At 40.4% G+C, this 12,474-nt stretch overlaps 1 protein-coding gene across 5 annotated transcripts in view; it reads right to left on the bottom strand.

Moving 5' to 3' along the window:
* Nucleotides 1–371: 371 nt before the first annotated feature.
* Nucleotides 372–12,474, bottom strand: part of ANO1 (anoctamin 1) — an 82,860-nt gene continuing 70,757 nt past the window's right edge. For all 5 annotated transcript variants that reach the window (XM_057414383.1, XM_057414379.1, XM_057414380.1 and 2 more), the window contains 8 exons: nucleotides 11,675–11,732; nucleotides 11,465–11,565; nucleotides 11,091–11,236; nucleotides 8,641–8,793; nucleotides 6,506–6,558; nucleotides 5,015–5,199; nucleotides 3,121–3,226; nucleotides 372–2,348 (listed from right to left, as the gene is read on the bottom strand). In XM_057414383.1, the coding sequence (XP_057270366.1) occupies nucleotides 2,088–2,348; nucleotides 3,121–3,226; nucleotides 5,015–5,199; nucleotides 6,506–6,558; nucleotides 8,641–8,793; nucleotides 11,091–11,236; nucleotides 11,465–11,565; nucleotides 11,675–11,732 (1,063 nt within the window). In that variant the 3' untranslated portion in view covers nucleotides 372–2,087. The remainder of the gene's footprint in view (nucleotides 2,349–3,120; nucleotides 3,227–5,014; nucleotides 5,200–6,505; nucleotides 6,559–8,640; nucleotides 8,794–11,090; nucleotides 11,237–11,464; nucleotides 11,566–11,674; nucleotides 11,733–12,474) is intronic.

Below are 12,474 nucleotides of genomic sequence, written 5' to 3'. Positions count from 1 at the left end.
GAATGTCAGTATTAAGTCGGGAATACTTTTGGATAAGTATTTACAGATAAAATCCCCTTTGAGGCGGTTCCCCAAAGATTTCTCTTCTGAATAGGTAGTTCACATTTGGCTTTCTTCTGGATCGTTTGGGTTCCAAGGAATGAGAGGAAGAACATGGATGTACAGACAGAATTCTGCTTGATCTATTCCCACTCACAGTCCTGTTGCAGTCAGTGGGCCTGAACTAGTAAATACTACCAGGAGTAATGCTTGTGTGAATAGACCAGGCAAGATTTGTCCCTACAGTTGTAAGCTATCAAATTTACAAATCAAAGTTACAAATTTTTAAAATAGTGGCATTCCTGCAGGTCAAAGTATAACAGAAACAAGAGTTAACAAAATATAAGCCCTTTATTAATAAAAATCTTTGGTTGGATCAATATCTTAAATAAGCTTCAAGAATACTTGGTTAATACCATTTTCTTTCTTCCACACAATTACTCTTCTGGTACCTTCTTTGGACAGACTATAGAAATATATCAAGTTTATCACATACTTTAAAACAAATAAATAGATTAAAAGCTAAATATGGCATTTTTCTTTTTTGAAGTTCTAGCATTTATCTTTAAATTAGTTTGGCAAAGAAAAAAAGGAAAGGAAAAGGGAAACAACTAACTTCTCTTGAAAACAGTCTTTTGATGTTTGGTTTTGTAACAAACCATACAGTAGTTAGACTTTAAAGGAATCTTTCATTTTTGTTTTATTTTTCAGTTTGATATTTGTAATGTAAGCGCCATGGACAAAACAAAGCAATAAAAGAGAGGAGGTTAATTGCACCAATATTATTTGGAAGTGCAGTTTTGTCATTTGACAAAGCAAAACTGAAATGTCCTATGCTTCAAGAGGTGTATTGCTGGGATTTAGCTAGGCATTTTAAGTAAGGACTTTAGACTTCTACTTTAAGGAAGCTCCTTGTACAAAAGACAGAGTATTTTAAGACAAAAGAAAAGTCCTGTGACTAACTGACGGTCTGGTCCTATAGCCATAGTGCAGGCAAAACTTCCATTGAGGACAGTAAATGGGACGTGGTTTGGATTTACCCCTCTGGCACAGCCTCCTTGAAGTGCCATTCAACAGCAGAACGTCTGCAGGAACAACTGGCTGTGAAAACCTCTTCTGCAGAGGATAGAGGGCTACAGACAAAAGCCTGGCTGAGAAAGGGATGTGCTAAACTAATGGGAAAAGGGAATTTCCTCAGCAACACCAGTGTCTGAGTACTAGGCAGGGCTCTCTACATGTGCTAATTAATTCAGGGCATTTAACCAAATGCTCTGTGATCATCTACCTTCTGGGAGGATCTCCAGGGTTGTGCTGCTGCTGCCTGGCCGTAAGCAAGGAGCTGCTGGGGTTCTGCAGACACACAGCTGAAGCAACTTCATACCCACATCAGCCCTGCACTGGTAAGAAAGAACTTTTCCAGGTTCATTTTTCTGATGTTTCTGAAAAGACCAGTACCCTGGTGCTTGTTTCACACCTCCAGGGTCACACTCAGATGTCTGCCAGCAGAGCTACAGCCTGACAGGGAAAGCATGTCAGTCTGATAGGCTTTACATGGTGTCTGTCCTGCCAAAAGGAATACTAGGGCACACTCTAAAGCTGATTTTGCATACACTTTATGGAGTTATCCCATAGACCTTCAAGCCTGGGATTTCAAAATTTTTTTAAATATTTTAAATTACTAGTATTATCACTTAAATTACTAGTATTATGACTTAAAAGTTACCTTTAATTAGTTAATTAATAGGCTAAGGTCAGATTCTCAGAGAATATCAAGACATACTAAGTACCTGCATTTCTTAACACACACCACCATCAATAGTGTTATTAAAAATTCCCTGCATTGCTGCTTGTGCAAAAGAAAAAAACACATTATCAGAAAAAGACTGTGGTCCTCCATGTTTGTAAGAAGAGCTTTTCTCACAAAGATGGGAGTAAAATGGCAGCACATCCTTCAACATGCACCAGGTTGTCCATTAATCAAGTCCTGCTCCAAATGCAATGGCTTGTGTATCAGTGGAATGCCCTGACATACTCAATTCCCTCCTCTTCTAGACATCAAGAGGGTATGAATGGCAGGAGGACAAGCTTCCACTGTGGCTCCTGGAGAGTCTGGGGCTGTGATTGTTACAGTTTTCACCTTTTTTCTTCTCCTTGTCTTTCCAGGTTTCTAGCAACTGCAGCTTCCCTTGCTCTTCTCTCATGAAGACCTCCACCATGAGAACTTTCTCCTTATGAATCTGCTGACTAATGTCCTTGGGAATGTCTGGGATAATCCAGTCAACAAATTCACTCATAAACATGACCAAGTTCTGAAAATGAAATTGTGAGAACATGTCAGCAAGATCAAATGAAAGGATGACTGTAGGGGAAGGGGCCATTCTCAGTGTACTTATGAAGGCAGAATAAAGAAAGAACAGTGTTTGAGTTGGGTTCAACTGCATGTCACAAGCCTGATACCAAGCCAAATTCACCTCTACTCCTTGCTAGAAGTAGAGAAAAATGGCAGACACAGATCTCTTGTTTTATGTACAAATACTGTCACAATCACCTAGAAATCCAGTAGAATACTGCCATTGATACATGCCCTAAAAGTTTCACATCGGAAGGACAGAAGCAAACAGCAAGAAGTAAAATGATGCAAGTTAGTAAAATACATTCCAATGAAATGTTCCTTATTTAAAAACTCTAACTTCGGAAATTTTGGACATTTAATTTCTTGGCTAGGTTTAGAAATTATTTGGGATGAAACTGATGCTGCTTCAGTGAATTTGTTGTTGCTCCCCTGGAGAAATTGGTGGGATCTAATCAATATTAGCCTTGTGCTTTGCTGCTTACTAAGGTTATTCTGTTGCTTCTGCATCAAACCGGTTCAGGGATTCTCTGGGGGTTACTTTTTCCACTGAGGATATAACTGGCTCTGCATGGGTGAAGAGGGTGAATAAGGATGGGCAGCTGAGAAAGAAGATCATTATTTTTTTTGACCTAATAGCTTATTTCCAAAGGTGGCTTGCCTTATGCAGCTAAAGAAATAGTATAACTCTTTTTCTTTCTCAGATAGAAAGTACCTGCAGTACAACCTACCTGGAAAACTATCACAAATGCTAATCTTGCTGCTAGGACAGCCCAGAAATCCTTTGAAATGTCATACTTGTTTTCAGACCAGGGGGGTTCTCGATAATCTTTGTATCTGCAAAACAAGACTCAGTAAATCAGTGATGTCATTCAGAAATTTTAGCACTATAAGGAATTAATACCAAAGGGTTGAACAGCAAATCAAGCCTTCTAAAAAAAAGTTCACTACTACAGTATGAGACATTATTAACCTCTTAACAACTGAAAGCCTCCCACAAGCTTTACTCCAAATTAAAGGTCTTCCATCTTACTACCCTCTGATTAGTACACATAATACCAATTCTGCATAAAGACGAAGTAAATTACACAGTTAGATAATTTATTTTAAGATCGGTAAAACCCAAGCCAACCTATATTTATAAGACTAATTTTAAAGACACAAATACTGATCTCAGATCCATGGGGTGTGTTATACTATGTAGTATTCTCCTTGCTCATGATCAGCTCATGTTTGCCATATAGACAGAAGATGAGTATTTTGCCTTAGCTGTTGCTCACAGAAAATCTATGAGCTCATCAACAGTAACTTGTTAGAAACGGGACCAAGAAAAACCACACTAAACTTGAATCACAGCATGATTCCTATGTTGAAGCAATTAGGGTTCTATGATTTCAAATTATTTAAAAGTCCATAGAATATAAAGGAAATGATGAGATGGGAAAGAGTCTAGGAGTAGAAAGCAAATAAAACTGGCATTTTTGTACTGGACTTCTATTCCATAAATTCTGTGCTAAAAATATGTTTGCAACCTTATTTATCCTGTGGCTGAGATGACCAGGACAAAATAAAAGGAAGCAAAGCTAGTCAGCTTTCTCTTTTTTCCTCCTTGAAATGTCTCTTCCCTCCTTGTTTTCCTCTTCTTCACCTCCTTTATCCCCCTTTCAGTTTTGCTGGCCTAAGTGCTTTCACTGTTATATTACAAGGGCCTGTAGGGACAGGAAAAGGAGGAATGGCTTTAAGCTGAAAATGGGAAGATTGAGATGAGCTCTTAGGCGGTTATTCCCTGTGAGGGTGTTGAGGCGCTGGCACAGGTTGCCCAGAGAAGCTGTGGCTGCCCCATCCCTGGCAGTGTTCAAGGCCAGGTTGGACGGGGCTTGGAGCAACCTGGTCTAGTGGAAGGTGTCCCTGCCCGTGGCAGGGGGTTGGAACTGGATGAGCTTTAAGGTCCCTTCCAACACAAACCAGTCTGGGATTCTATTATTTGGCTTTGGTCCCCAATTCTAAATGTTAAAATATTTGTTTTGAAGGTGATGCATATGCAAGGAAGCTTAGACAAAGTGTGTGTTTCAGCACTGACCTAGACTGCTTCCTAAGCCAAACTATGTGACAATAATTTCCTTTAAAAATGAAAAGAATATGTAGATATTGTTACAGGCATGCAGATTTCCTGTACAACAACAATTTAAATAGGTCTTAAGTTCCAGTGGAGAAAAGGATGCTATTAATCTCATCAGGAATTGTTACAGAAACATCATATCAACAGCATGTGGTATGACAACATGACATCAGAGTAACATCGTTTTCTTCCCTTAAAGCATCACTGTACTCTTTATCATAATTTATCTCTTTTCTTGAAAAAAGGAATACATAAGAAAAATCATTGCATGGACAAACACTGACTTGAACAACTCTAAGCCCTGTTTCCCAAAATAAGCAGGTTTTGTGGTTGCTTAATATGTAAGTGAAAATGTTCAAGGCAATGGATCCATCTGATAGAAAAGGCTACCAAGGTGCTAAAAAGGTCTTGAAAATACAAGGGACCTGCCCCAAGAATGTAGAAATTTGTCCCATTCTTAGTCAACTGTGAAAATACTTAACATTAGTTATCATTCAAGAGAGTACCTGCATATCTGAACCTCGTAGCCAAGATCCATGGGGTCATTGGGAGCTGTTCCTGCTTGAAAATCGCTGACATTAAAAGAAGACAGTGTATGGTTCACGAAGCCATGCATGGTGCCATTCTCACTGTACATATACAGGTACACGAGGCGTGGAATGAAGTCGGATGTGAATGAGATCACAAATGCCTAAGCCATAAGAGTAAAGAGTGAGCGCAACATTCAGGCAGTGGTTAAGTTCATAATATCCTCAAGTATGTCTTGTCCAAACAAACTCATGCAACTCAGGGACTGCTTTAGTAAACAAAGGGGGAGATTCCGGCCAACGGGGTCCTAAAAATGGAGTATTCACTGATGCAACAAGGTAGGATCTATTGCTTACTTTTTTTAGTTGCAGAATATTAGGTGGAATAGCTCCATGTTGACTGAGATTCCTACCTGGATAACAACTTGGACTCTGCAGAGAATGAAGCGGCCATACTCCCAAGCACCAGAGGAGAGCAAAATATGGCACTACATAAGCCACAGCTTGTCCCTGATGCATTGTATAAGGTCCAACTGATTGATTTCCAAGTAATTTTGTGTTCCGCAAACAACCAGCAGTGAAGTGACTCTTTAAATTCTCACTGCATTGTAAAATCAGGTATGTATTTCAACTCCATCAAGAGAAAAGGATGAGCAGGCTGAGCCCAGTTTTATATTAATAGTCCCCAAAACTGCATTGTATTTTGTGATTTAAAAAGGCTTTCTAAAAATGTGCTACAGAAAATGCAAGAGAACCAGTTCAGCTGAGCTCTTCAGGACTTTAGCCCTTCTTGTCATTCTTATGAAACATTCTCACTGGTATTAATCTCATGTACATGTGGAACAAACGCAGTACAAAACATTTTACTTCTTTTACAATAAAGAGGCGTAGTACATAGATCAAAGAGGGGAAAAATAACACTGGATAATGACAAAGAGAGACTACAAGGAGGAAAAGAAAAAAAAAACAAAAAAAAAGGAGACATTATTTCCAAAAGAAAAGAGAGGAAATGGTAAAGACAAATGAGGGCAGTCTGCCAAATAACCAAAAGAATGGTTTGGTCATTGCACAACAGACACCTGTGAGCAAAATGAAGGGATTTCTAGTCTGGGTAATGGTGGAAAAGCCATAAGGGCACATGGAGACGTGGCTATAAGGCCCTACACGGCCCCTGTTTTTCTGTGTCTCAAATATGTTTTCAACTTGTCATTCATCTTTTCTTGTTTCAATTAATGAAACTGATGATGATCATCGTGGATGTCTATTCATATAGAATATTAGGTAAGTACATACATTAATATATAAAAGTGAGCTAAAATTTTCTAAGGGCTGGGATGTTCTAATATTTCAGAAAATATTTAAATCTACTTTCTCTTGATTTTAAGGGATTTACACTGAAATAAAACTACTAGAGCAGAATGGAAAAGCAGGCCTATTGAGTTAAAATGTTATTCATGCCAAATTACTTACATTTATGATGACGGCAAGCTTTCCAATACCTCTGAGGATATTATACCAGATTCCTGAGGAAGGAGACAAACATGTAAATGCTATTCCAGTCACTAAATTGTGATAAATTACTTTTTTAGTTAACAGTGTTAGGAGCACTTAAGACTGTGCCAAACTAGCGTTATATTTTAAATTAAAAGCAGAACAAATTATAAGAGATTAATTTGACAACCTGTAGGCAAAGGGAGCCCAACTCTGTCAATGTTTAGGCACCTATTTTTTGAGGTCTTAAGTTAAAAACTTCTTTGTGGAAGAGGGAGGCAAGTGTAAGACAGAGGAATGCCTGCATAGGTAGAAAAGAAAAACATCAGGAAATCTCATTCACACTTTTCAAATGCCTGAGGAGAAGAAAGCTACAGACAGGGAGCTGGAACTTTCATACACATGGTGCAGAACATACTGATTTACCAGCTTTAAAGATCTACCTGAATCTGTGTCTACACCTTCTCATCACTCTTGATCCTAGCTCAGTTTTGAGAAAGCAAAGCTCCAGTGGAGCCACTTGATGGGATTTTTCCAGTTGCATCTGGAAACCACACAGGTACGGCTTTCCTGAGCATGGGCTCTGTGCAGACAAAATGTAATACCAACCAACCCTATGCTGAATCAGGTTCAACCCCTCCAGATTTAGCCTGAGAATGATGCATGAAGTACCCCAGCTCTGACCCATCCCCCTCTGGAGATCCCACTCCTCATGGAAAAGCTTCTTGATGAAGAAATACAGGGCTGCTACAAGATCCCTGTGGTTACAGTGCTGACGAGCCACTCTCCTATTCTGGGTCTGAAGAGGAAGAAAGATGTAGGAGGCTTTACACAGGGAGATATCCCTGTAAGACTCCTCCAGCCTGGCCAAATCATTTGCTTGAAAACTAACTGGTCTCCTGGCACAGCAGACAAGCCAGCCTGGACAGAACTGAAGGTCAGAAGTACAGAACTGAACTTCAGGAAAAGATATTACAGTAGCAGTGGAAACAGAGATAGATCTGTGTTTGCTGCCAGTGGTTGCCCACTGCGTTGAGCCGGTGGGACTTTCTCCCTTTCCTAATTTTTCCTGATTCTGCTGATGCCTGCCCTAAAAGCTTGTCTGGTATGTCTGTGACCATCTCACAGTCTCTGACTTCAGATCGTCTCTGAAAGAAGTGGGCTTCTTTCACCCACAAGATCAGGATTGAATTGCACCCTCTCAAAACCAAAAGAAAAACCTCAAAACCCCTACCACAACCATAAAACCAACAACACCCTGCCTAAAACGTCTCACCAGCAACCTTCACATACATCATCAAGCTGAGCCAGCCACAAAACACCCCCAAAAAAATGTGGTAAAGGCAACAGCATGCTAAAATGCATTGTGTTCTTCAGCTCTAGGATGATCTGAAGGCACAAGGATGAGCCCAGGGAAAATCTCTGCTTCCACAACTGGAATAAACACTGAGTTTGGTAACAGATCATGAACTCCACTGCTCTGGCTGAGTGGTCCTGTAACATGAACAATTACTTGAATGACCTTTTTAATGATAAGTAACCAATGCTTGGGAGAAATAGGTTCCTCATTACACACACCCATAGCTGTTACCCCCCATAGTAGGGGGAGGATTGGCCTGGTGTCGCCATACTGCTGCAGAGCCCAGTCCCACCTAAATTCACTGAAGCTTTCAGCTTAACCCTTCCAACGTTAATGCTGTGTAGGTTTGAAGGGATACATTTACCCACAGACTTCTGAGTCTTCTCTCATTCCCAAGGGTATTTCTCCAGGCTAACTCCAGAATTATTAAATGCAGGAATTTTTACTTCTGCAAGAAAACTGCGTGGCCAGGAAGGATTGTTGATGTGCAGAGCCAAGTGAGATATTTAACTATTGCATTGATCATTTTGATTTGAAAAATGATATTGTTTACTTAATAAAATATTCGAGCTCTGGTGTTTCTATTTTAAAAGTAAATCCTTGATAAGTTATGACAGTTCACAGTTAAAGTGCAGTCTAATGTTTTGAATTTTCCTATAAATATCTTCCTGTTAATGAAACTAACTCAGTGTAATAATATCCTGCCATCCATCCAGGAATAAACAAAGGGATAACAATAGCAATGTGTGCTTACCTATATCCTTTGCTCTGACTGCTACCGGTCTCCTCAGCTCAGTAACAAACTTTTTTGCATCTAGACGGATTTCAATTATGTTGTTCAACAAAGCAAACAAAGGTGCCAATGGGAAGGATGCAACAAACAAAGTCACAAACCCAAACTGAATAACTAGAAAGAAAAAGAAACCATTTCATTAGCTGTGTTCAATATTTATCAAATTGCATCATCCCATCAGTGCCATCCCATTAAATTCTAACAAGATGACATGTGCTGTGAAACTAAATCCCATTTTTGGCATCAGGCAGGGTTTGCCTGACTGCTGTTTCATTTGGGCACCAAAGGGCCAGTTGCCCCTCTTACAAAAGAGAAGATAAATTAATCAGAATCATAGAATCACTTAATCACAGAATCAACCAGGAAAAGACCTTTAAGATCAAGTCCAACCATTCCCCAGCACTGCCAAGGCCACCATGAAACCATGGCACTAATGGTCTCATTGCACAGTTTGTGAACACCTCCAGTGACTCCACCACTGCCCTGGGCAGCCTGTTCCAATGCCTGAACACCCTCTCAGGGAAGAAATTGTTCCTAATCTCCAGTCTAAACCTCCCCTGGCACAGCTTGAGGCCATTTCCTCTTGTCCTGTCACTTGTTATTTGGGAGCAGAGACCAGCCCCCTCCTGGCTCTATCCTCCTTTCGGGTAGCTGTAGAGAGTGAGCCTTCTCTTCTCCAGACTAAACCCCCCAGGGCCCTCAGCCATTCCTCACCACACTTGGGCTTCAGGCCCTTCACCAGCTCCATTGCCCTTCTCTAGCTCCATTGCCCTTCTCTAGCTCCATTGCCCTTCTCTAGCTCCATTGCCCTTCTCTAGCTCCATTGCCCTTCTCTGGACCTGCTCCAGCACCTCAATATCATGGATAAAGAAACTCCTAAACTAAATTTGCCATCAGTGAGACTGGCACAGGAGTGATCTGAAGGAATGGGAATATGGCAGCAACTGTGTGAGCTCTATAGAAATGTGCCATACTCCACCCAGCAGGTTTTTAGCACTCATTCCCACTGGAAGCTTCATCTTCTGAAGTATAGAAACTTGCAGGCTTCAAAAGGGACGTGACTGATTCTCTGCCTTTATTGGGAATAATTTGCTTCCTACAACCTGGGGTCATACTTGCTTTTGTCTGATGAGGACATGACAATGATATCATACTCACCCTGATACTGTCAGTGCTCCACCTTTCTCTTCCTCTGTTACTTCTAAATGCTGATCTCAGTAACTGCATCTTTTCATATTTTTAGGAACTGACAGCATGACCTTGTAGCTTGTACTGTGAAATTTCAGTCTGTTTCCCCTACTCTGAACATCAAGGTCATCAGCTATTCTAATTTGCCTCTGCATTTACTGGAAATGCAAATTTTTGGTGTTATTTTACTTCATTACCCTTCACCACTGTTTTGCTTAGTCATTTCTTAAAATACTAAATAAAGTTGCTCTTTTAAGAAAGATCCTTCAGGAATGCTGGATACTGTAGCAAACAGCATTATAGAATCATGGAATCACAGAATCAACTAGGTTGGAAATGATCTTTAAGATCATCAAGTCCACTGTCAAGACCACCACTAAACCATGTCACTAAGGGCATTATGTTGAGCAGTTCTCAGCCTTTCCAAGATTAAAAGTAGGAAAAAAAATAGAGTTATGCAGCAACACAGAGCTGATATCCAGTGCTTAAATTTCATATCACTCACTAAACATAACATGTTATTTTAAAAATCCCAATTGTATGTGATGTGTTAAGTACAACCTCGCCTACAGGCACTTATCCCTAAGAAGATTTAGTCCAGATTTCATTAAAAAGAAACAATCCTGTGTGACAATATGCAGTGGAAATTATCAAATCTGAATTAAGTAACTTATTTCCAATGCAGGGTGCAACTGATGAGAAAGTGACAATCTCAAGTTTATGCCATTTAATCATTTGCATTTGAAACTTGACAGTGATATATCACATGGCTTGAGAGAAAGTATCTAAACAGGGGAAGTTCAGCTTAGATCTTAGGCAGAAGTTCTTCCCTGTGAGGGTGGTGAGGCCCTGGCACAGGTTGCCCAGAGAAGCTGTGGCTGCCCCATCCCTGGCAGTGTTCAAGGCCAGGTTGGACGGGCTTGGAGCAACCTGGTCTAGCGGAAGGTGTCCCTGCCCATGGCAGGGGATTGAAATTAGATGAGATTTGAGGTCCCTTCCAACCCAAACCAGTCTGTGATTCTGTGACAATATGCTGCCAAATTCATCCATGAAGCAGCCAGTGGTTGGCTTAAACATGCTACAGTCCGAGACTATATACTTCAATAATTAAGTTATGCCTCATATCTAATGTCCACTTTATCTACAATTCAACAACCTCAGCTCTCCATCACAGTTTGTCAGAATAATTGTGGTTTAAAATGCCTTCTTCTCATCCCACTCACTCATTTCCATATACTCAGGGGTAAGTCCAGCAAAAGGCTCCAGGTTATAGTCCACTTCATAGCGCTGCTTTTTTTTAATGTGCTCTTCATGGTCTAAAGAATGCTGACGCTTTAACTTCATGTAGCGTATAAATTTCTTCATTTTTCTGGGGGAAAAGGGAAGGATTTCATTAGCATGCCCTTGGGGGCACAGTGCCTATTTTGCAGCTATTTTACATTAGCAGACATAATGAGCTTCATACCTATTTTCATAAACACTGTGCAAGAGCAGAGTACAAGTCAAGGGGCAGTGGACACACCGTGTATTTCACATGTCCTAAAAACCATGCGTTTAATAAAACCCCAACAAGAAACAAGCAAAAATTGCTACTTACGGGATGCCAATCTCAAATAAATTGTTCTGGATCAGCTGCTTGCCCAACATGATAATACTGAGCTGGATGCACAACTCCATTAGGCAACCTCCTGGAGCACACTAGGGTGGACAGAGGAAACAACAGTCAGAACATCTGCTGCATCCCTGTGGCAGAAGCAGATGGTGCTCACACCCAACAAGATCACAGACAGAGGGAAAGTGAAATTACCTCTTCCATTCGGAAAGAGTGGAAAATGTAGACATAGTCTCCTGGACGTCCAACAAATCTAGGGTACAATGGTTAGAATTATAAACTTGCTATGGATTTTATACTTTTGATATGTGATTCCTAAAGTCAAACTCTATGCCTTTGAATGGGACCACTTAGTGTTTAGTCCTGAAAAAATGAATGACATTATCTTTGGTTTTGTTTTAAAGAGCAAGTCCTGTTTACCGAGTAAACGACTTGGTAAAACTGCAAGTGTTGTGCCCTACAATATTCCAGGCAGAAATCCTCTGAGGTAATCCTCATTACTGTTGCACTAGCTGGAATGTGCCACATGGATACTTTATTTTAGCTTTATGTTTTCCTGCTGATTGCAAGAAGAGAGATGATACTTGCTATGACATTAAATTAGGAGTGGTAAATAGAAAACAGTTAATAGTCTGGTGGGAGATTGTAGCTGAATGCATAGATTTATTAGTACAGGAAAAATATGGACCTGTTGGAGAGGGACCAGAGATGGGCCAAAAAGTGATCAGAGGGCTGGAGCACCTCTGCTATGAGGAAAGGCTGAGACAGATTGGCTTGAAGAAGGGAAGACTCCAGGGACACCTTATTGTGGCGTTTCAGTTCTTAAAAGGAGCCTATAAGAAAGATGGGGAGAAATTTTTTAGCAGGATTGTTGTGACAGGATGAGAGGTGGTTTTAAACTAAAAGAGGGGAGATTCAGGCTGAATGTGAGGAACAAATTTTTCACAGTAAGGGTGGTAAAACACTGGCACAGGTTGCCCAGCGAGGTGGTGGAT

The sequence above is a fragment of the Pezoporus wallicus genome, unplaced genomic scaffold (assembly GCF_028554395.1).
Source record: "Pezoporus wallicus isolate ANWC-B61680 ecotype Strahan unplaced genomic scaffold, APGP_CSIRO_Pwel_v1 contig_5967, whole genome shotgun sequence".
NCBI lineage: Eukaryota > Metazoa > Chordata > Aves > Psittaciformes > Psittacidae > Pezoporus > Pezoporus wallicus.
The sequence above is the reverse complement of the archived record's forward strand: the minus strand, read 5'-3'. Positions and strand labels throughout refer to the sequence as shown.